This window comes from Polistes dominula, unplaced genomic scaffold, assembly GCF_049000335.1.
Source record: "Polistes dominula isolate Pdom_NZ unplaced genomic scaffold, Pdom_raw_medaka contig_11, whole genome shotgun sequence".
Classification (NCBI taxonomy): domain Eukaryota; kingdom Metazoa; phylum Arthropoda; class Insecta; order Hymenoptera; family Vespidae; genus Polistes; species Polistes dominula.
In genome coordinates, this window is record NW_028301154.1 from 3,890,001 (window position 1) to 3,914,225 (window position 24,225).

The 24,225-nt window shown below is 29.0% G+C and overlaps 1 protein-coding gene and 1 long non-coding RNA gene across 4 annotated transcripts in view; one reads left to right on the plus strand and one right to left on the minus strand.

Annotated features, from left to right (window-relative positions):
• Appl (amyloid-beta-like protein) overlaps positions 1–23,899 on the minus strand; it is a 27,398-nt gene extending 3,499 nt beyond the window's left edge. The window contains exons 1-15 of one of the 3 annotated variants that reach the window (XM_015328853.2): positions 23,747–23,899; positions 23,305–23,525; positions 10,520–10,573; positions 9,654–9,785; positions 7,018–7,144; positions 6,601–6,691; positions 5,987–6,117; positions 2,217–2,427; positions 1,908–2,118; positions 1,564–1,737; positions 1,397–1,468; positions 1,086–1,276; positions 734–894; positions 415–641; positions 13–159 (exon numbers count right to left, since the gene is read on the minus strand). In XM_015328853.2, coding sequence (XP_015184339.1) covers positions 13–159; positions 415–641; positions 734–894; positions 1,086–1,276; positions 1,397–1,468; positions 1,564–1,737; positions 1,908–2,118; positions 2,217–2,427; positions 5,987–6,117; positions 6,601–6,691; positions 7,018–7,144; positions 9,654–9,785; positions 10,520–10,573; positions 23,305–23,525; positions 23,747–23,798 — 2,202 coding nt within the window. In that variant the 5' untranslated portion in view covers positions 23,799–23,899. The other 2 variants (XM_015328852.2, XM_089178561.1) reach the window with 2 other exon arrangements.
• LOC149030597 (uncharacterized) lies at positions 2,437–8,993 on the plus strand. Its single transcript, XR_016178607.1, has 2 exons — positions 2,437–3,972; positions 7,960–8,993. It is a non-coding gene; the product is annotated as an uncharacterized LOC149030597 (long non-coding RNA).
• Positions 23,900–24,225: the final 326 nt, after the last annotated feature.

A 24,225-nucleotide genomic window follows, 5' to 3' on the forward strand; every position in this document is an offset into this window, starting at 1 on the left:
TTAAAAATATACCTGGCTGTGTGGGCTTCTCGCATTACGTCTCTTGAATACAGCAACTCCAACGATTGCGGCTGCCATAAGTGCGATTCCAGCAAATGCTAGCGTAAAATAGACAGATCGGCTCTCTTTGTGATATATTTCACGTCTTACTAAATATCCCTGTAAAATATTAAATAACACATTAGTAATATTTTTATATCATATTTATATTTTTATTATTTGTATAAGTTTAACCCCTTAAATTGCACGCTCGAGTTAATTCGAGCGATGTTGTATTACGTTGAGCTAAAATTGTTCCTTAAGGGGTTAAATTAACTTTAATGCAGTAACTGTAAATACTTGAATATGTAAACCGTAAACTCTACATAATTAGTATTACTAATGGTTCTAATGTAACTGTATAATTGTTCTAACCGGTTCAGAATGTGAGGCATCATGAGTCATACTGTGTGCTGCCCTAACCACTCCTTCATTATGCAGCGTTGCAACGGGAGCCGGTTGTTCAGACTGCTGCGAAGAATACTTATTGTCATTCACTGAATCATTTTCTTCATGTTGTTCTTGTTCTGCACGTAATTCACCACGTTCACCCTTACGTTTTTCCTTACGTGCACGTTCTAATTGCTTCTGATGTTCTTTTTCTATAAATAAAACATACACATACGTTTATATACGTAAAAAAATGTAGAATTTTTTGAATGATTTTGAAAAAAGAACAGAACTGCTAATATACCTTCTTGTTTGCTAGCAACGTCCGCTTGATACTTGTCTAAAATAGCTGCTTCTGCCTCTCGAGTCATTGCTAACAATAAACCTGGTGTTTCATCCTTACTGCGAAGCGCCAAAACATAGTCATCCATTAAACGCCCGATTTTTGCACTCAGATCAGGATATCTGAAGGTCGATGAAAAGATAATAAAATAACAACAACAACAAAATGATAATAATAATAATAATAATAATAATAATAATAATAATAATAATAATAATAATAATATACTTTGCAAAGATAAATTTACTATAAAAATGAAAAATTGCAAAAATATTCAATCGTATAGGTATGATAAATTTGTTCAATACATTACCGTTCCAACATCAATAAGCTTTGGTTTGTAATTCTATCAATTTCTGCCAAATGTTCCAGTGTCGCTGGTTTCTCGCGTTGAGCTTGTTCCAAACTGCTGTCGAGTAAATGTTTGTAATGAGCAATGGTATGGTGTCGATCCTTGTGAAGAGCTCTAAGCAACTTTTGTAGGCATTTCTGAATACGATGAGTCTACAAAATATAATATAAAATATACAAATATATTTATCAGATAATTCTACACAGTTTTAGGGGTGTCCCATATATGGATAGTTTTGATAGATAAAAAAATAAATTCAACGCGGAACTTACATTTGGCGGAGTTTCATTCAAAGCAGCAGTGTAACAGGACATAGCTTCTTCATTTCTCTGCTTAACAGCTTCCTACAGTAATAAATAAAAAAGAAAAATGCTTGATAAATTCTTATATTTAAAATTCATATAATTAGTTGATTACGTTATTTAAATAATGTGCATACTTGCACTCGTTGTTGATGCATAGCACTGAGCTGATGTTTCTCAGCAGCACCACTTTCTTCCAAGGCTGCAACGGTTTCTTGGAATCGTGCAGTCATCCATCGTTTAAAAGCATCAGCTGCAACTGGATCATGAGCTCTGATATCTTGATACCTTTCCTCGAGGTCACTCCAATCCTTCATCACCTGAAAACGTTGTAGCACAAAGATTGCGACACCAATGTTCGGGGCTATAAAATCTTTTGCCCAAATAATACTATGTACATATATAACAAATAAGTACATATGCACCGTTGTTTTAACACATTATCATTTAAAGAACAATTAACAAAAATGCTTTTGCTTACTTTTGTTACTTTCTCTTTGTGTACTTCCTCGAGCCTCATCTGTGCTTGCTTGTAACTCTGATGTTCTGATCGTGGATCAAAATGAGTCAAGTAAGGGTCTGGTGTACCTTGTGATTGAGATGGTTGTTGCGTGCTGCTGCTAATTGGTAAAGGCATTGCCGTTGCTTCTTGTTTAACTTTTTCAGTCGTTGAGAATATTGTGGACGGTCGGCTGCGTTATTAAAGATTTTTCACATTGCATATTTTTTTATAATAAATAAAGTATAAAAGAAGAAAATCAATTAAATTAATTGAAATCATATGAATTACCTTGTAGTTGTATCATAATCGTCTAAATATTCTTCGTCACTTTCGTCATCGTCAGGTTGATCGCTGAATACATCATCGAGATCACTTTCAGAATCATTGTCCTCGTCGGCTTCACCATCAAGATCATCCTCGTCATCGAGATCGTCGTCAAGATCATAATCAACTCCTTTTGGAATCGGTAAATCGATTGGTTTCTTCACTTTTACAGTTTCTGTAATTAAACAGAACCATTTGTCATGAACAACGGAAGTAAATTTATTATTTATTTGAAATAAATTTTTAATATTTCATAAAAATGATCAATATTTATAATAAAATATCAATACGTACTCTTTGTATCAATATAATATGGGTTTATTATTGCTTTTATACAACCCTCTTTCATTTATTATAAATACTGTTCAATTATTTCTACATATATATATTGATCATTTTTTGTATAACATTGATTAAATAAATAAAAAGTATTTAAATATTATTATTTTTATTCTTATTATTATTATTAAATTTAAAATGACAATGTGAAAAGAACAAAAGAGAAATTATAATAAATATGCTTCCTAATATTTATGTTAATCAACACAGAAAGAGTTAAAAAGAAAAAGGAAGAGATCCAGTTAGCAAAAGGTTGCTTGTTATAAAAATGAAGAAATAGAGGAAGAAAAAGGTGAATTAAGAAAAGAGAAAAGAAAAAAGAAAAAAAAATGAGAAAAATGTAGGAAATAAATAACAACAGAGAGAATATGTCTGCTACTGGCTACTTTTTCTTTCTTTCTTTGTTTCTTTCTTTCTTTCTCAATCTTAGGCACATAGTTCTTCTTCCTCATTCCAGAGGCTCTAATTTTTCCCTGTTATGTTAGAGAGGGCTAGGATCTTGACTAACTAGGTTCTCGAGATGTTCTATTCTCCGAGAATAGATCCTCTCTGATGAGCTGACTTCTCGACTTCTGCAAAGCCAGACAAAAGCCTTCTCTCTTCTGGTTATATCCACGATGCTGTTCTTTTATCTGGGTCGCAGCATGGCAGACGTGCAATAAGTGTATGGGCTAGCAGTATTCTTAAGTGTACTTTTGGTCGAGACACGTGTGTGGTTATTGGAAGTATCCAAAATCTTCAAGAAATGTTTCAACAATGATCACAAAAACGATTAACTTTTATTTTAAACTAATCATTAGAAGAAGAAAAAAAACCACAAGAAATAAAAATATATTATTTATAGGAGAAACAATATTTGTTTTTTTTTTTTTTTAAACAAACGTATGATATGCTATTAAGGATTTAGGGGATAATTTATTTCGTTTTATTTTAACTACTTTCTTTGAATTTATTTTACGTAATAATTATTAAATATTATTATTATTATTATATAAAACTAAATTTATTTTGGAGAAACTGTATTTAGATTCATGTATGTATATATATATGTTATATTTATATTTTTTTCCAATCTTATTTTATGTTTTTAATCAAAATAATATTCCAAGGATAAAACATATTTCGAAAATTCATATATAAAGAAAAGCATATTTTCTTTCGTTTGAATTTGCCGCGCACTCCTAGGAAGAGGCATACAGGGGTCGATAGTAATCGATTAATCAATCGAGCAATCAGTATAGTGACAGTTAGAGGGTTAGACAGATAAAGAGAGGTAAATAATATTATAATAAAAAAATTAAATAATTTGTAAGATTAATTGGACTAGTGTACATAAAAAGGAGCCGATAATAGTCTTCAATCATCGTTTCTCTATTTACAGGTAAATTAAATATAATATTCGCGGTTGTAAATAGCTAATATAACCTAACCTCTATTTACAGGAAAACAATTTGATTATTATCATATCATAAAACCCATTTATTATATGCTAAATAAAAGTTGTAGGATAATTATAAAGTATTATACAACTATATAATAATAATATAAATTATTAATATAACTTTTTAGAATAAATTTTACCTGTTATTATTGTAAAAGTTTATACGCGTATATTTAATGCAAGTTTTTTTATTGTATCATTTTTTTTTATTGCATTTAACAAAAAAAAAAAAAAAAAAGAAAAGAATTAAATTACATAGAATTAATTTCACTACCATTCAGAAATTATAAACGAATAATAAAGAAGTCAAATATAAAATTGAAATAAATTCATTAGCAGATATAAAATAACAATATATATAATATATTTAAAAATACCACGAAACATTTTAAAACTCATATTTTAATTGAAAATTAAATTGAGTAAATAAATAAATCAAATATCTTATTTAATTCAAAAGATTAAAACAAATATAAATTTATATATATATATATATATATATATATAAATTAAAACTAATTTAACCGAGAGATAAATAATTTCAAAATAAATTAAAATAATATTTAAATGAATTTTTCAACAAAAAATACATTTCCAACTGTGTCATTTCGTTTTGAACAAACGAAGAGTAAGAGGGGTGGGGGTAAGGTGGGGGGGCGTGGGGTAAAAAGGAAAGAAAAAGGAGAGAAAGAAAAATTAATTAAAAGAAGAAAAAAAAATGGAAAAAAGGATATCATGTTGAGAGATAGAGAGAGAGAGAGAGAGGAGAGGATATCAAATAAAAGTAAAAAAAGATAAAAAAAAAAAAAAAAAGATAAAAAGTATAGAAACATGATGCGTAATCGTTGTCGTCGTCGTTGTCGTCGTCGTCGTCGTCGTCGTCGTCGTCGTCGAGAATGACGCGCGGTCGTTTATTGATTACTCGAGCGAGCATACGACGATAGTAGTGGGGGGAGGGTGAAGATGGAAGAAGAGGGTTGGAAGAAGAGGGTGAAAAAGAGTAGAGGAGGTTTGTGTGTACACGTGTGTACACGGTGCGCACGCGAGCGCACACGATATGTAATCAGTGAGAGTAAGTGAGAAAGATAAAGAGAAGAAGAAAATAAAAAGAAAAATGGAATAAGAAGTAAAAAAAAAAAAACACATGGGGGGTGAAGTTAAAAGAAGACAAAGGAAGGATGGAAGGTGTAGGGGTGTTAAAAAGAAAATGAAAAAGAAGAAGGGTAGAAGAGAATATTAGGGAAATGAAAGAAAGTAGAAAAGAAAGAAAACGATTGAAAATGTCGAGTAGAATGAATGGCCCTGCTCTGCCTGGCCTGGGTTTATCCTCCTCCTCCTCCTGCGTGTATGTATGTATGTATGTATGTATGTGTGTGTGTGTGTATTTAACGCATTTCAACCCCTTCATCATATTTGACTGCTTTTTATAATTCTTCTTTTCTCTTTATATTTTTCATCATTTTCTTCTTCTTCTTCTATTTTGTTTCATTTGTTCCTTCCACCCACTTCTGTTTTATGCATTTAGTATTTTGTGTTGTCCATTAAAGAAAAAAAATGTTTGAATTTTGCTTTTTTTTTAATTTTTTTTTATTGAATTAACAAAGGGCAAAAAGTCATTTCTTTTTCTAGTACAAAGGTTAATTATTTTAAAATTCTGATTATCATGTAAGAAAGAAGATTAGATGAAAGAGAAAAAGAGAAACAACAAAGAAATCATCTTTATAATTTATCTACAATAATAGAATGAAAAATTGTTAATGGATGATAAAAATGATCTCATATACAAAGAAAGAGAGAGAGAGAGAGAGGGAGAGGGAGAGAAGAAAGAAATAGAAAAAGAGAAATTACGTAAGCCGTGAGTATTGTCATTAGATAAAAATGTAGTCGTTACATTAACGACAATAATGAGAGAAGAATGATATTATGATGTTAGAATGTTACGTACGTTACGTACCTTTCAGGTGTTTCGGACAGCATACGAACTCGACACCAGAGAAGAGTGATATCCCGCATGGTAGCAACATGGCAAAACTTCTTAGGTTCATGTTACGTTCTCTGCAGGTATCAGCAGCTGTTGAGTTCCACCTTTAAATTTTAATAAATATGTATTATTTATTATATGAAGAAGAAATTGTTATATATTCATATAACAATATGAATTATTATTATTATTATTATTATTATTTATTTTTAAAATTATTTGTTATAATTTAATATACAATGATGTGTGTTAAGTCAAGAAGAAAGTTCGTGCCGTTTCTAGGTTCGATTGTATCAATTTATCTTTATTGTTTTAAAACGAACACGAACTTTTCTAGTTACCTGTATATTATAAATGTATAATATATGCTTTAATAATATCAGATAACTAAAAAAGTTAGTTCGTGTCGTTTAAGTTAATAAAGATTATAGAGAGAGAGAGAGAGAGAGTTAAATGATATACATATAAATTTAGAAATGACACGAAGTTTTTTGTTTACTCGATGCATGTGTGTGTGTATGGTTAATAATAATAATAATAATAATAATAATAATAATAATAATAATAATATTCTTATTTAATAATACCTATGAGATTCCCAACATTTAGTTTGATTATGTAGATGATCGAAAAGACATCCTTCCGGTACAAGAAGTGCATCACTTTGGAAGGGACCCTCTAAGATATGAAATAATAAATAATATTTAACAAAATTGATTATAATCAAATATATATTCAAATATATATTTAAATATATGAAATATTTGTTCATTGTTGAACAACAATTGTGTTTTCAACAACATTGTGCAATGTTTGTGTGCACATGTTTGTTTTTGTGTACATGTGCACATGTGCAAATGTTTTGTTTGAAATATTTTAATTCAAATATTTGAATATATACTTTTCATTCAAATATTTCTCCCCTCCCCTCCCCCCCCCCCGCCCCAAAAAAAGAAGAAAAATAATTGTTAATTATTATTTGTTTATTTTTATTTAATGCTTACCCAAACATCTATATGGTTTAACCCATCTGGACAATTTACATTTGGTTCTACCAGGTTTGCACCATCCACTAACTCTGACATAATGTGACGACTCGACAATGTTAGTGATGTCTCTCTTTGGATATGCCTAGAAAAAAAATGAGGTTTCAGTTTAAATATCATAAATATTCAAGCAGGATGATCTCTATCATCTATCCTTAACATACTTTATAAACTAGACTTAATCATTTATGTTTCTTTTTTTTTTTTTTTTTTTTATTGAAATCCTTTTCAATTATAAAATTCGAATAATTTTCAACTTGTTTATCAATGATCAACTTTCAATTTAAAAAGAAAAAAACGAATTCATAATAAAATTAAACGATTACAAATGTTGATAATAGTTAATATTTAATTGCTTAAAATTTCTAAAGAGTATTGGAGTACTCAATATAGAAAATACTATTAAATTAAATATAATTAATATAATTAAATATAATAAGAAAATTAATACTAAATATCACTACTTATTGTGAAATGATAAATAATTCAATAAATATAGAAAATACTATCAAATTAAATATAATAAGAAAATTAATACTAAATATTACTACTTATTGAAATATAAATAATACAATAAATTTTAACATTATATTGATTAATCCAATATTACAATAAAATAAAAATTCAACATATGACAAAAATTATCATATGAACAATCTAAATTTATTTATAAATTTACTGACTAGATAATAAAAATGTTAATAAAATATCCAATAATAATTCAATGAACCTTACATTTAAAAAAAAAAAAAAAAAACAAACAAAAAAGAAAAAACCTGACACAGTGGTGTATTACATTGAAAATAATATATAGAGATCATTTGAAAACATATAAATATATGTATAGTCTAGGATGAAGTTAAACAGGGTAGAAAACAGTTTGGTTTGTGTGTGTTGTAGGAGATGGAATGCCAAACCGTGGACTCTTTAGAAGCGCAAGCGCTCTTGCGGTCTTCTGTGTTGCAAGTTAGAGAAGGAAAATACGGGCGTGGGTGAATCGAGGTTGTATCGTGAGTGAAATGAGGCTGCCACGAGCAAAAGAGGCGTGCATACAACACGTACAACAGTAAACCACCAACAGCAGCAGCAACAGCAGCAGTAGTAGCAGTAGCAGCAGTAGCACACACTACACCACATTATTATTATTACTACTACTACTACTACTACCACTACAAACTACTTTCACACCAACCAACTATTCTATATATATATACATGTCTTTCTTTTGACGATCGTTACTTATTTTACACGTTGGGGGTTGTCATTGTGTTTGTGCTCGTATATTTTCTTCTCCCATTTCTTTTTATCTTTCTTTTTCTTTTCTCTTTCATTCTGTTACTTTTTATTCTTAACAATCCTCTCTCTGCTAGCATGATACACCTAGCTAGCTAGCTAGGCTCGTGAAGTATTCGAGTTCGACATACCTGCTCTATATTCGTTTCTACTCTCTTCTACTTTTTCTTCTTCTTCTTTTTCCTTTTTCTTTTTTCTTTTTGGGGGAGAGAAGAAAAAAAAAATATATACTTGCAAATAACTTTCATGAGATGGACAAGGTGTGTGTGTATATATAAGAGAAAGAAAAAAGTAAAAGAAGAAAACAGTGAGAAAGAAAAGGTAGCAGAGGTATACTACTCTCTCTCTCTCTCTCTCTCTCTCTCTCTCTCTCTCTCTCTCTCTACTTTTCTTTTTCAAACTCTACCCAAGCCTTTTACTCCTTCCCAAACGAGCCAGAGAGAAGCTGGAAGTCGTGTACGTTTTCTATAGCGTTTCTACTCCCGAATTGAAAGTACCCACTAGGCTTCAACGAGCCTACTACGAGAGAGAAGACTCTTTGCTGAGAATAATGACGTGTCGTGTTGGTGTCGGCTGATTTTAAACGATCTCCTTTTACCACCTTTATTTCTTTTCTTTTCTTTTCTTTTCTTTTCTTTTCTTATTCTTATTCTTCTTCTTCTTCTACTTCACGTTATCATCATCCTAATTCACCCATTCCTGCACTTCATCCATCCATGGTATGTATTTTCATTTCATTTGTTATTTCTAGAGATTGAACGAACCATTTCCTTTCTTTTTCTTTTTTTGCCATTTATCTATCTTTTAAATGAATTTTCAAAGTTGATTTTAGGGAATATTCGATTGAGAATTCATTTCAAAAGTAGAAAATTGAGTAAACTTAATTTTTAACACGTTGAGAGGGCCACGCTAATTCTTAGGGAACTTTCCGTCAGGCCACAGGCTTTACTTTATATTGAAAAAAGTTGAACGTGTCAGTCACCTGTGACGGACGTGGCCTAAACGGAAAGTCTAGTGTCAGTCATCGATGACTGACGTGGCACTCAACGTGTTCAAATTAATTTTTCAAACTTTAACAGACATGTATTATTTTCATGTATCATTATACATCGTGTGTGTAGGGTTGTTTTTGATTTATTTCGTTATTTCTAAATCATATTAGTAAAATATTGATCATATTAGAAATGAATTTTTGAATGAAACGACACTTGAATGTTTGTTTTTGCATGCAAGATAGTATGCAGGAGGAGTATATGTTGAATTTAAAAGATGGTAGTTTTAATCTCACAGTTTGTTCTTACCTTCTTACAATATTCTAAAATCTCGAGTTTGTCCGTCATACAACTCTTCTTATCGGTCGACGACACCCATCTACCTTGCTCGCCCATGTGTTGTGCCAGGTAAACCTCACCGACTTCGCATAACGTTGCGACCTTTAAAAGAAAATGAAGATTGGACACTTGCAATATATATATATACGTCTCTTATATACAGAAGATGAATTAAAATGACAACAATGAAAATGGTGGTTTCATACGAAAAAATATTTCGTGCAACAATCAAAGATGAATACTTTTTTATTAATGTGTGTTTCTTTTTATAATTATTATTATACAAAGTTATTTCAAAGATAATATTATCATTTTAATTTTCACTTTGACTGTGTTAACACATTCTTAACTGTTATTGTGTTTTAAATTAAAAAGTTTATCTTATACCGAGTTATTTAATATAAAAATGAAGACATAGGGTGGTGGTATATAAAAGAAGAAAATTTGGAAAGTATTTTAATATCGATGAGAATCATAACTACACCTAAGTTAACTTTGAAAATAGAAAGAAAAAGGGTTGTGTTATATTTTCGTATAAAATATTAAACGCAAATTATCGATTATTATATAGATAGATAGATAGATAAATGGATAGATAGATAGATAGATAGATAGCTAAGGTGAATTAAAAAATAAAAAAAAATAACTTATGTCAATTAATCGATTTTTTCATGCTCGAGTTTGTACAATCCCGAAATGTGAATGATATCAGCCGAGAAGAATTGTTTTCTAACGGGACAATAGATAATATCGACATTCTTTTACTGACTACCTTGACAATCAAAGTATTTCCTCTTAAAAGCTAGGCTACAAAATAATATTTATAAATAACTCACTTGGGGTTCAGATCTTCCTCCAGCTGGTGCAAGTTCCAACCTCTCAGACACCGCCTGTAACGAAAAAACACACGACAACACTCTATTATTACATTTTATTTAAAGTATTACATAATATTTTTCTTTGTTCAAATATTCAAAACAAATAGCTTAATTCCATACATATATATAATATATTTAAAAAATTATATTATTATTATTAAATTTATTATAAATATAAAATTATTATAATTAAAAAATATATATAATAATATATATAATATAAAATATATATTAATTTATAAATTAATAATAAAATAAATAAATAAAATAAATAAATATAAAATTATTTATTTTTTTATATTAATTATAATAATAAAAAATATAATAATAAATATAGAATATAATAATAATATAATAATAATAAATAATATAATAAAATAAAAAGTATATTTCGTAAAGCCACAAAATTAATTTCGAATATATAAATAGTAAAAAAAAAAAAAAAAGATATGTGAATAAATTTAATACGAACATATAACAATAATAATAATAATAATAATAATAAAAAAAGAAGATAAACTTTATTGAAATAATGATGAAAGTTAAAACCAACGGATTTTCATAAAATAATTTGTAATATTTCATTTCTGCATATTATAACATTTCATTACATAAACATTTATGTACAAATGATTTATAAAGATTAATTAAAAACACACACGCACACATAGCATTGATATAAATCAAGTGTTCCATATTTCAAATGTAGTTTTTCATTTGCTTAGGTGCACATTATCGAAGGTAGTCCCTGTTATAAAGCCGATTATACCAATGTTTTATATAAGATTCTCATCTAAGTGGATTAACCTAATGCATTTATGGTGTATCTGACCGCAACCCTTAAATAACATACTTTTTACACGCATACAATAAGATAGTAAATGAGAATGAAATTTTCAGGTTATTTTCTTCAAGATTTCTTTCTTGATTTTCCTTTAACGTCGTCGCCATTTTCATTCGCGATTGAATCGTAGTAAACACGTATGTAATCATAGACAGGAAATTAAGTAGAAGAGGGAAGTGTATGAGTGGTAATACGTGTTAGAATGTAATAGGATGTAACATTGATTCAGATTCCAACAATTGTTATATATATATATATATATATATATACATATGTATACATATACTTTTCACTCTATAAAAACAGGTCGATAGTGACAGTATATATATGTATATATAAATATAACTTATCATTTTTGTTAAAGTAGTAGTTGTTTTCCACGTAGCAGAAAATTAAATGAAGGTAAATATATATATATATATATATTTATTACTAGTATGTGTGTGTGTGTGTGGATTCTTCGCAATATAGAGTCTATTGATTCCGCCATGTCATCATACATATTTCACGAGAGATATGCTAGTTTCGTTTATTATTAATAAATCACACTACTACTACTACACACACACATACACACATATACTTGCAAACAGAATATATATATTATTATTTAGAGAGAACTTGATAAAAATATATTACTGAAAAAAGCTGTGTTATATTAAAATTCATAATATTTTTATATATGTATTAAATTGTGTTACATTTGAAATTTGGCGGGTTAAACGGGAATCCCCCACTGTTGCGCGGGAAATTTTGAAATTTGATTTTCCTTTGTTCTTTCTTTCTTTTTTTTTGGTATTATTTTGACGTTGCTTTTATTACTAACAAAGTATGTATATATTTTCGTAGTTTTGTTACTTGAAAATGTTAGCATATGTTCTCTAGTTTAGATGTTAAAATTAGGAGAATTCTAAGTCAAGGTAATTTCAAAATGGTGTCCGTAAATTGTTGCCACTTAACACTCGGTCGATTTTACAACATGTGTGTTGTTGTTCAATACTATTCTAAACTATTCTTTGATAGTATTCAAAACGATGGATATTAGAAACATTAGAGGTGAAAATATTATTCATCGTTTATCTATTTAGTGAATAAATAAATGAATAAATAAACGATAATATTAATCATTAGAAAACGAAGCTAATTAAATAGAGATAAATGCATCTGAATGAATTTTGATAGATCAGTTTCGTTTGAATATATATACGAGTATTATTATATTACAAATACGACTAATTTGTATAATTATGATGCGATTAGATAAATTATCATATATATGTTGTTGTTATTATTATTATAATTATTTAAAAATGAAAATATTCGATGTTTCCCTCTGCAAAGTTTAACATATTTTTAGAAAACAATTTATAGAATTTCATTAAAATAATAAATTAAATTACGAAGAAGAAATACAAATTTACATATTTAGGGCATATATATATATATAACTAATTCAATTACAGATTAAAATATTTTTACGGATAGTTACTATTAATAGGAACGACAAATGAATCCTATTCGAAACAAAATGAAAAATAGAATAAAAATAGAATGGAGTAAAAAAGGAGAACAAAAAGGGTTGAAAAAAAAAAAAAGAAATTTTAAAATGAAGGAGAGTGCTTGGAATGCTTGGGATTTGAACGTTCAAACTATATATTCGCCATAGTTCTCGATCCTTTCCTTTCTCGTATCGCATACCTGATACATACCGATAACTTCCAAGCCAATAACTTGCGTGTAAGGCTTATATTTTGATGGCATATGGACGCCGAGAGAGAAAGAGAGAGAGAGAAAGAGAGAGAGAGAAAGAGAGAGAGAGAAAGAGAGAAGAGAGAGAGAGAGAGAGAGAGAGAGAGAGAGAGAGAGTAAGCTTCATGCTCGATCGAACAATGCGATTTATACGAGCAATGCGAACTCGAAGCTTCTATTAGAGAAAAAGAAAGAAAGAAAAAAGAATTGAGAGAGAGAGAGAGAGAGAAAAAAAAAAGGGTTAATCGTTTTTCGATCATTCTTTCTGCCAAATAAAAATTGATAAATATACAGAAGAGAGTAGAGGGAATATATTTTTCGATTATTATAGCAAATAATTCTCGTAGGTTATAAAAAAGAAAAAAAAATGGGACGTCCGATATTATAAAATATTCGATTACTATTCGATATCTTTTAAAACGAGTTAAACATCCTCCCTTGTAAGCATCTGGCATATCGTGTTACAGTATTCGAGAATATCATTTATCGAAAATATTCGAAGGAAAAAATTCTATATTATACAAAATTTTTTATAATTATACTTTTCTTTTTTGTTTTTTTTTTTTTTTACGAAAAAATAATGAACTCTAATCAGAGTAATATATTCGTGTTAATATATTGGGATCTTTAGCACTTGAATACGCTATCTGGTGGCTAAATTCAAAATTAGAGTAAATAAGTCGAATTGCTACACCACCAGGTCCCTGCCAGAGATCCCAATACGAATTAAAAAAAAAAAAAAAAACCAAATAATTAATAATAATTAGATCGCGTAAATTTGTTGTTGTTTATTTTATTTTATTTTCTAAAAACTGAAACAAATCATATTGCAATTAATTTTCAATTCACGAAAATTATTACTTCCATTTCTATTAGCTAAAAGATTGCACAATGTTAATATTCAATTTATTAAATCAAATAAATAGATTTATTTGAAAATATAAATTAAACGAATGTGAAGAATAAAATAAAGTACCGTTTATCCTAGAATAATGTACATACGGATTATCGTACTATAAATAAGTATTAAATAATACCATTAATCCTATGTACTTAATAAAGCACTTACTTCATATATCATTCTTTATTTATTCTACAAACGATTATTGTATTATTCATGAGATAAATATATAGATAGAGTGAATATTATCGATGACTATAGTATATTATAACAATATGAACGTTTTTCAATGACAGTTAGCAGCTATATTACAATTTACACGTGCCAGTTTAACTTATTGCGGAAGCCCTCGACAGGTATTCGTACGCGATAAGTTTGTTTAATCATATTACTACTACAAACTATTGTGCTACTGTATATAAACTTTAAAAATTATTTATTTATTTTTTTTATATTTATAATTAATAATAATATTTTTATAATATAATTATAATTATAATATATTTATTTTATAATTTTATTTATATATTATATACATATTATATATTATTATTATATATACTAAATTATATATATTACAATTTATTTTATAATATAATTAATACATAATTATATTTATTAATTGCTTTTTAAATAAATAATATTATTATATATATATTATTAAATATATAATAATAATTTTTATAATATGAATAATAATTTATATTAATAATTGATTCTTTTTCTTATACTGTTATTAGTGTCACAAGGTTTTCAAAAAATGAAAACGTTCAATCAGAAATAACGAGACATTATTTAAAATTTCATTAAATCCAATATGGCGGCCGCCATATTCTCCGATATTCATGCGATATATTTTATTCCTCGTCATATTCCTCGAAAGAACTAAATTTAAATGAAGTTATGAAAAAAAAGGGGCAGAAGTTTTTTTTAGAAATGCTAAAAATGTGATTTCTCAAAAAAAAAAAAAAGAAAGAAAGAAAAAAAATCAATATTGTTGGAATTAACCCCACCATCACTGTCAGCAGGACAACATGTCTGTGTTCTGTGAACTTTTGTAGATAAAATTATTTTCTCGACCTAGAGTGTAATATAAAAATAAAAAAACTGTTTTATAACATCAGATCGATTTAAATCGAATAGAAATTCGATTTAATTAGGGGAATAGTTCAAAAATATTTCTGAGACTTCAAGTGTTCCATATAAGCTTTGTGAATCAATCAAATATAAAACAGCTTTTGGAAATGTTCTTTTATATATAAAAGTTTCCTGACACTAGGAGGATAACCATAAGACGTCCAATGGTTTATCAACACCAAATAGCGTTAAAAACAACGTGTACTACATTTTTTAGTTTAATTTTTATACATTAAGTATATTATCTATATTAAACAATCAGATCTACATTAAAGAATTGTAAAAGAAACCTTTCTGTATAAGATTAAAACTAATAAAATATATTCAAATTAGATCAAATAATTGGTTACAATTATTTCTAGCATGTAAAACCTATTCCTAAACAAAAAATCCCCACATTCCTATAAAAAAATTATTGAAGAATTTTGCCATCTCAAAGTAAGTAATATTCTTTAATTATTTTTATAAATTCTAATACATAAATACGAGTTTTAAACACCATTCTTCAAGAAAGGTTTCGTGGCTCGGTGCTAGAGTAACCGGTTCGTATCCGCGGTATCGCGGGTTGAACCCTGGCAGTCGCGAAAAATAAAATTTATTTTATTTTAATTTTATTTACCGCGGCATGACGTCACGATGACGTAGTGATAGAAAATCACTCTTATAAAATTTTTAAGTCCCAAATCAACTCTGCAACTTAAATACAAGTTTTAAGACACATCTTTCAAGAGTAGTTCTCTGGCTCGGTGCTAGAGTCCCCGATTCGTTACCGAGCCCATCTATCATAAGATCGAATCCTCTACCGTCGCGTATAATAAGAATTTAATTCTTTTTTTACTAGTTAAAACTCTATTAAGATTTTTGTTACTTCTCTAACAAATGAAAATTTTTAAAACACTGAGAAGGTCGATTTAAAAAACATAAAAAAAAAGATAGCGCGTGCCACCTATTCGCACATCATGTTCTCCCGTAACAAAATAAATTTTTCGACAAATATTTGAAATTTTCTCGAAAATCGAGATTTGTAACAGGATCACATGATGTGCGAGGAAGTGGCACGATTTCGGCGATTCCTAGAAATGAGGTTTCTCGGAAATTTGGAAATTCTTGGAAATGAGGTCATTAAGGTCGAAAATTCTCGGAAATTGACCTCATTTCCAAGAATTTCCGAGTTTTTGAAAAACCTCATTTCCAAGAATCGCCGAAATCGTGCCACTTCCTCGCACATCATGTGATCCTGTTACAAAATAAATGTTTCAACAAATTTTCGAAATTTTTCTTGAAAAATTCAGATTCGTAACAGGATCACATGATGTGCGAGGAGGTGGCACGCGCTATCTTTTTTTTTCTGTTTTTTAAATCGAACTTTTCAGTTCCAACAACACACCTCCTGGCCATCTCTTACTACTACGTCATTATGACGTATTTAAATAATAGTTACAAGAATATTTTTAGGTGATAAAAATAATTGTAACCAATTGTTTGATCTAATTTAAGTAGATTTTATTAGTTTTAATCTTATACAGAAAGGTTTCTTTTACATTTCCTTAATGTAGTTCTGATTTTTAAAGATAGATAATATATACTTAATGTATAACAATTAAACTATAAAACGTAGTACACGTTGTTTTCTTCAAATCACTGTTCGGTGTTGAAAATCCATTGGACGTCTTATGATTATCCTCCTAGTGTTAGGAAACTTTTGAAAGAACCATCAGACATGATGGCAATTTGATATTTTTCCAATCTAATCCAATCGTATGAAGTATACCTGTAACAGTAATGTACAATATACATTGTATATATAAATATATTATATGTTAATAAATGAAATATGTTAATAAAAGAAAAACAGTTTCTTTTACCTCTATAGAAGGTCTGAAAAATACAGTCTTGCATGTGATAGCCTGAAAAATACAGTCTTGCATGTGATAGCCTGAAAAATACAGTCTTGCATGTGGTGGTCTGAAAAATACTGAGTCTTGCATGTGGTAGGCTTAAAAGTACACAATCTTACATGTGGTGGGCTGAAAACTACAGACTCTAGTATCTTGTGAGCTGAAAAGTACAGATTTTTACATGTGGTGGTCTGAAAAGTACAGAAACTATCATGCAGAGATGTGAAAATGTTTCTCATAATTTCGAAAAGATTTGTTTCATACTTACACGTAACAAATAGATGTAATACTTACACGTAACAAAAATGTACTGTGTTTAATAAGTAAAAATTGTTTACGGGTTAATATACAGCTTGATAATCGCATATCACATACGTCGTTGAAAAAAAGACCGAATAATAATTGAATTTAATGATATAAATTAATATTCTGGACACAAACATGTAAATTCAAAAACATTCTCCAATCTTTTATGATGATTACATATATATCATATATATGTATATGCATAAATGAATCGCTACACATTTACAGTATATATTAAATATACTATAATATCTTAACGACAATATATTATAATACTGTAGTATGTTAAAATGATAATATAACAATACTACAATAATCAATACTGTAGTAACTAATATTATATTACAGTAATATAGTACCAAACACTGTAATATGTTAACCCTTAAGTATACTAGACTGTAGTAACTAACATTGTAGTATACTATTACTGCAGTATATTAAAAAATTGTAGTATCGTAGATATATATATATATATAAATGAATCACTGCACACACACACACACACGTTTACAGTATATATTAAATATACTATATCTTAATATAGAAATACAGTAGTATGTTATAATACTGTAGTATGTTAAAATGATAATATAACAATACTATAAAATAATCAATACTGTAGTAACTAACATTATATTACAGTAATATAGTACCAAACACTGTAATATGTTAACCCTTAAGTATACTAGACTGTAGTAACTAGCATTGTAGTATCATAGATTCCTGTAGTATTCTAACATCTTCATAATGATTACATGTATCATAGATATATGCATAAATGAATCACTGCATTTACAGTATATATTAAATATACTATAATATCTTAACGACAATATATTATAATACTGTAGTATGTTAAAATGATAATATAACAATACTAAAATAGTCAATACTGTAGTAACTAACATTATATTACAGTACTAAAGTACCAAACACTGTAATATGTTAACCCTTAAGTATACTAGACTGTAGTAACTAACATTGTAGTATACTATTACTGCAGTATATTAAAACATTGTAGTATCGTAGAGTCCTATAGTATTCTAACATCGTAGTAAGCAACATTATCACTGTAATATACTAGTACCAAAGTATGCTAACACTGTAGTATACATATAGCATGTATACATGCTATAGTATTCTATAGATACTTTATACACCGTATATGTGCAGTGATACATTTATGCTTCTTGCAGGAGCGAGTGCAAAGTAAAGTCGATGACGTAACGCGTAAGCCATATAACGTTGAATGCACGATGTGCATCCCAGTCAAAGAAATATTATACATGCACGCATAACTCGAGAAAAAAATCCGGAAAAAAAAAAAATAAAAAAATAAACGCAAATTGCACGTGCGAATGAATATGACTCATCGAGAACGTAATCTGTATGCCATCTTTCAAGCCACGCACGTTGAATATATATATATATATATATTCATACGTCATTATTCGTGCGTGACATGCAACGAATCGATAGGACATTGAATGATTGAATTTGTTGGGAAAAGAAAAAAATAAAAATAAAAATCGACGAAAATCGAAAAATTCGACGAAATTGAATTTTTTCTAAAAAATATGTATACACACACAAATACGTATATGTATACATATGTTTATTTATAGTTGATATTTCTATTGCAACATTGGAACCCTCTCGACTGAAGACTATATATATATATATATTGTGAGTTACTAATAAATTCTCCAAGCAATATTGTGAAGAGAAAGTTCGAAGTTACCCTTTGAAATACCCTATAATCGAGTTAACATAATCGAGTTAGATGAAAATTGACGAAGGAGGCCAATACTACTAGCTTTGGTAAAATCAAATTCAAAGGACTTCACACGAGGAACTAGAGAGAGAAAAAAAAATAGAAAAACAAGAGAGAGAGAGAGAGAGAAAAAGAAAGATGTCAATACTTGAATGTTGATTGAACTAACGTAATCAATTAAAACGAATTTTGATTTTTTCCTCTATACACCCTATACAAGTTTTATTCAAAAAGATTTCATCTTAATTAGAATAATTGGAATGTTTGTTTAATTGAAAAAATATTCTATTAAATCGTTAAATATATATATATATATATTGTTAAAGTAACCAGAAAAGTTGAGAAGATAATTTAGAAAGAAAAATGAAAGATAACATTTTATTTGATTATCACATAAATGCATGTACTTTTACTTGATAATCCAATACACATATATATTTTTAATATAATGTACGCAATTATAATAACACTTTGACATTATCATGGTACATCCATTGGAGATGGATAAAAAAAAAAAGACTAAAGTTCAAATACACCTACGCAAAATACGAAGAATCCCTAGTAGCACAAAATATTGAAAAATATTATGTACATGTGTTTTTAATATTAAAAAGACATTAAATCTCTTTTATATATATGTATATATATAATACATGTGTTAATATATAAATTTTGTATATATAAATAAATATATATTGTAAATTGTATATATAAATATATAAACAAATGTGTAATAAATTTTATATATACATAAATACCATGTATATATAATACCCCATACCACATATATATAATACATGTGTTAATAAATTTTGTATATATAAATATATAACTAAAGGTGGAATAAATTATATATATATATATATATATAAATACCATGTGTTTTTAATATTAAAAAGACATTAAAATCAATATTTTGTGCTACTAGGGATATTTCTCTATTCTTCTCATAAAAGAAAATCCTGACAAAAAAAATCATTAAAAAAAAAAAAAAACGAAGGACAACTTTTTGATGATGCTGTTAAAACTATCTTGTCACGAATGACGTCGTTTAATCGTCTTCAAGATTACACTTCAGTTACTCTTCTATTATTTCAAAACAATTTGATATTTTTACAATGTGAGCAATTCCAACTAGAAACACAAATAATTTCTCCATATTGTTGTTTTCATTCTTTATTTCTTTTTATTTTTATTTTTATTTTTGTTTTGTCCTGTTTTGTTCTATTTCACGCTCATTTCTTTCCTTTCTTTTTTTCTCACCAATTTTTTTTCTTTTTTCTTTCACCCATTCATTCATCTTCTTTCTCTCTTGTTTTCATTCACTTTTTGTCTCTCTCTCTCTCTCTCTCTCTCTCTCTATTTCTTCTCTATTTTTTTTCTATTTATCTAAATCTTTTGTCACTCATTCATTCGTTTCCAAATAGTCCATCTAAAAGTTGATTTTTCGAAACTCGAATCATTTTTAATGATGAAAAGAGAGAAGGATGAGTTAGAAAAAAAAACTAGAAAAAGAAAGAAGATATATATATATATATATATATCTATGGAAGATAAAAGCATCGTTTTACGCAGAAGCAGAAAGACGCCGACTCCGCAAAGTTGCGTATTTCATGATACATAGGAAAGATTCAAAGGAAGAAATAAAAAAAAAAAAAAATATATGAAAAATGATTCTATGTATTTGAAACGAGGTGAGGAAAGAAGATTCTTAAAGTGTAACTTCAAATGTGTGTGTGTGTGTGTGTGTGTTCTCCCATTTCTAATTAAAACTATACTGCGTTATTAGTTTTTGCTGACGATTGATGTAAATGAAAATTTCTATTTAAATATTTAATTAAACTAACAAAACTATTGAAACGATATATGTTCTTTCTTTTAATTTTGTTCTCACAAAAACTAATATCACTGCATTGTTGATACAGATAACGAGACGACCAATCAAAAATCAATCACTACGACATATAATTTATTTCATCAAACAGATCTGTCAAATTCGATGAATGTTAAAATAACATTGAAATGATTATTATTTTTTTTTTTTTTTTTTTTTTTTTTTTTTTTTTTAATACCATTAGAATCCCCAAATCATTTCCACCAATCGTTGCATTGATGCGAATAACGAGATGAACGAATTGATTGAAATTAATTTAATTAACATTTCATTTCCGTTTTTTTTTTTGTACTATCAAACGAATCTGTTAAATTTCATGATAAACTATTTTTTATTTTAAAAAACAAAAAAAAAACCTCTCTCATTAAATCAAAAATTTGTCTTCGACTAAAACCAATCACTGCATTGATACGGATAACGAGACGACCAATCAAAAATCAAAAATCAATTACTACGACATATAATTTATTTCATCAAACAGATCTGTCAAATTCGATGAAAATTAAAATAACATTGAAATGATTATTTTCTTTCTTTCCCTTTTTTTTTTTTTAATACCATTAAAATCCCAAAATCATTTCCACCAATCGTTGCATTGATACGAATAACGAGATGAACAAATTGGTTAAAATCAATTTAGTTAACATTTCATTTTCCTTTTTATTTTTGTACTATCAAAAGAATCTGTCAAATTTCATGATAAACTATTTTTTATTTTAAAAAACAAAAAAAACCTCTCCCATTAAATCAAAAATTTGTCTTCGACTAAAACCAATCACTGCATTGATACGGATAACGAGACGACCAATCAAAATCAATCTCAATGACGTTTCATTTCATTAATCAAACGAATCTCCGTTGTCAGATTCTAATGAAAATCGAAGAAGGTACGATAAAAAATGAAAAAAAAATAAAAAGGAATTTTTTTCGAAACGCGTCATTACAAAACGAGAAACCTTTTTTTTTTTGTCCAAAAAACTAATCACTGCATCGATGCTAGAGATAACGAGGCAACCAATTAAAATCAATCTCCTCGTTGACAGTTGATTTTCTACAGGGTGAACAAAAATCGTAAGAAAAATCCTAAGATAAGAAAAGAAAAAGAAAAAAGAAATTAAATGTAAGAGAGAAAAGAGAGAGAAAGGGAGGGAGAGGGAGAGAAAGAAAGAAAAAGAGAAAGAGAAGTCGACGATCGTTACGAGGAAGAGGGGGGGCGAAGGAGGAAGAGAAGTAGAAGGAGAAAGAGGAATGATGAAGGGTGAAGGGGGGGCGTGCGGGTTCACTTGGAAAGTACTTGGAACATATTAAAGCACGAAGCACCGGCGCGTGCATCGATCGGGGAGAGAGAGAGAGAGAGAGTGAGAGAGAGAGAGAGAAAGAGAGAGAGAGCGGCTCCTGTTTGACGGCAGCCATGGTAAACTTTCTTTCTCATCGTCATGTGCGACATTTCTTTAGAAAAATGTTGATAAACCAAAAACTCGTCAAATCGTACAATGACAATGACAACGAGAATGAAGAGGATGATGACAACGAGGACGACAACGACAACGACAACGACGACGATGACGACGACAACGACAAAGAGAGAAGGAGTAGGTGAAGGTGGAGAAGGAGGACGAATCGATCGATGGTCGCCATCATCGTTGTCGACGAATTTTATGAACCAATCAGCATTCTTCGTTGTAAATCATTGCTAATAGTATATGCGAAATAAAAAGGACGTTGTGATTCGCTGCTGATTATATTTGAAAATAATCAAATTTCAAATATCCTTTTGTAAACCCTTTTCATTTCGTATATTAATAATCTTTTGCAAAGTAAAAGAAAAAAATAATAATAAATGATAGATAGGATGGAAGAAGCCTTTCTTGTGTATATAATAGGAAGAGACATTGGTTGTGCTTCTTGAATCCTTATTACTCGTATCTCATCATCATCATCTCAAGTAACCCAGCCGCAAGACTTTCCAAGAGTCTAACCACATTGATTTAATGTAAAAAGAAATCTTTAATTAAGCCGACATTTAATAATCCCATGTTTCTGACAAACTTCGTAGTAAATACTCCACCTTGTTCGTATATATATATATATATATGCATTTGAAAGTATATGCATTCTTAATAAGAACTAACATTCGCATGAAACGTCATTGCGGCTTTCTCTCCAAGTGAAAAAGAGAAACAAATATATGAGAGACTGTAGTAAGAGATTGGTTATTTACATTTCTTAGGTAAACTCACCTGAACGCGAGAGACCAAGAGGACGCCCAGGAAGAACGCGGGCAGCATCATCCCCTTCATCTTCCTGCCTGCCTGCCTGCTACCTCTACCTCTGCTTCCTTCTTCTTCTTTTCCTTTTTCTTCTTCTCTCTTTCTCAGACACTGGTACTTCGGTTTAGAATCTTCTTCTGTCTCTTTCACGACGAAATGGATGGATGATAGATAGAACGTACGTGACGGAGCTTTGAAAGGAAATTCAAGACTGATATTTTTTTTTTCTATGTGTGTCTGTATATATATATATGTATATGTATATATTTGATTAAAATATTCTAATCCCCCTTTCTTTAATATTCTCGTCCCCCGCGTTCTCGTAAAATAATACGATATTAGAAAAATTTCGGCACCGTATACGTAAGCGCACACGGCAATAGCGTTAATGCGCGACTGCTTGAATATCTACCTTGGTGCTGCTGCTGGTGCTGCTTTTGCCGTCGCCACGACCACCTCCACATCCACCACCTCCACACCTCCGTCGTTCTGCTACCACCTCCATCACCACCACCCCACCACCGTTGCTGCCGCTGTCGTTGGGTGGGTCGCTAAAAGAGAAATCCAATATGGCGTCACGGCGCGGCACAGTACCGCTGAACCGGCTTGGCCAATCAATGGCCACCGCTCGATGACCGCGCCGATAACCGCTTTACGCATGCGCACCTTGACCAGTCGATAACGTGGCGGGAAATCTGGTGATTTGAATGCTTTATTCTTAAACTGCTAATTTTCCCGCTTTACTTTTCTTTCTTCATATATTTCACCTATTAACACAAATTACATATATAAATGTAGATATATATATTAGAATATGATATAAAATTTAATTTTAATTTTAATTTTAATTCATGAAATTATATCCTCGTTAAAATGAGGGAAAAGATTTAT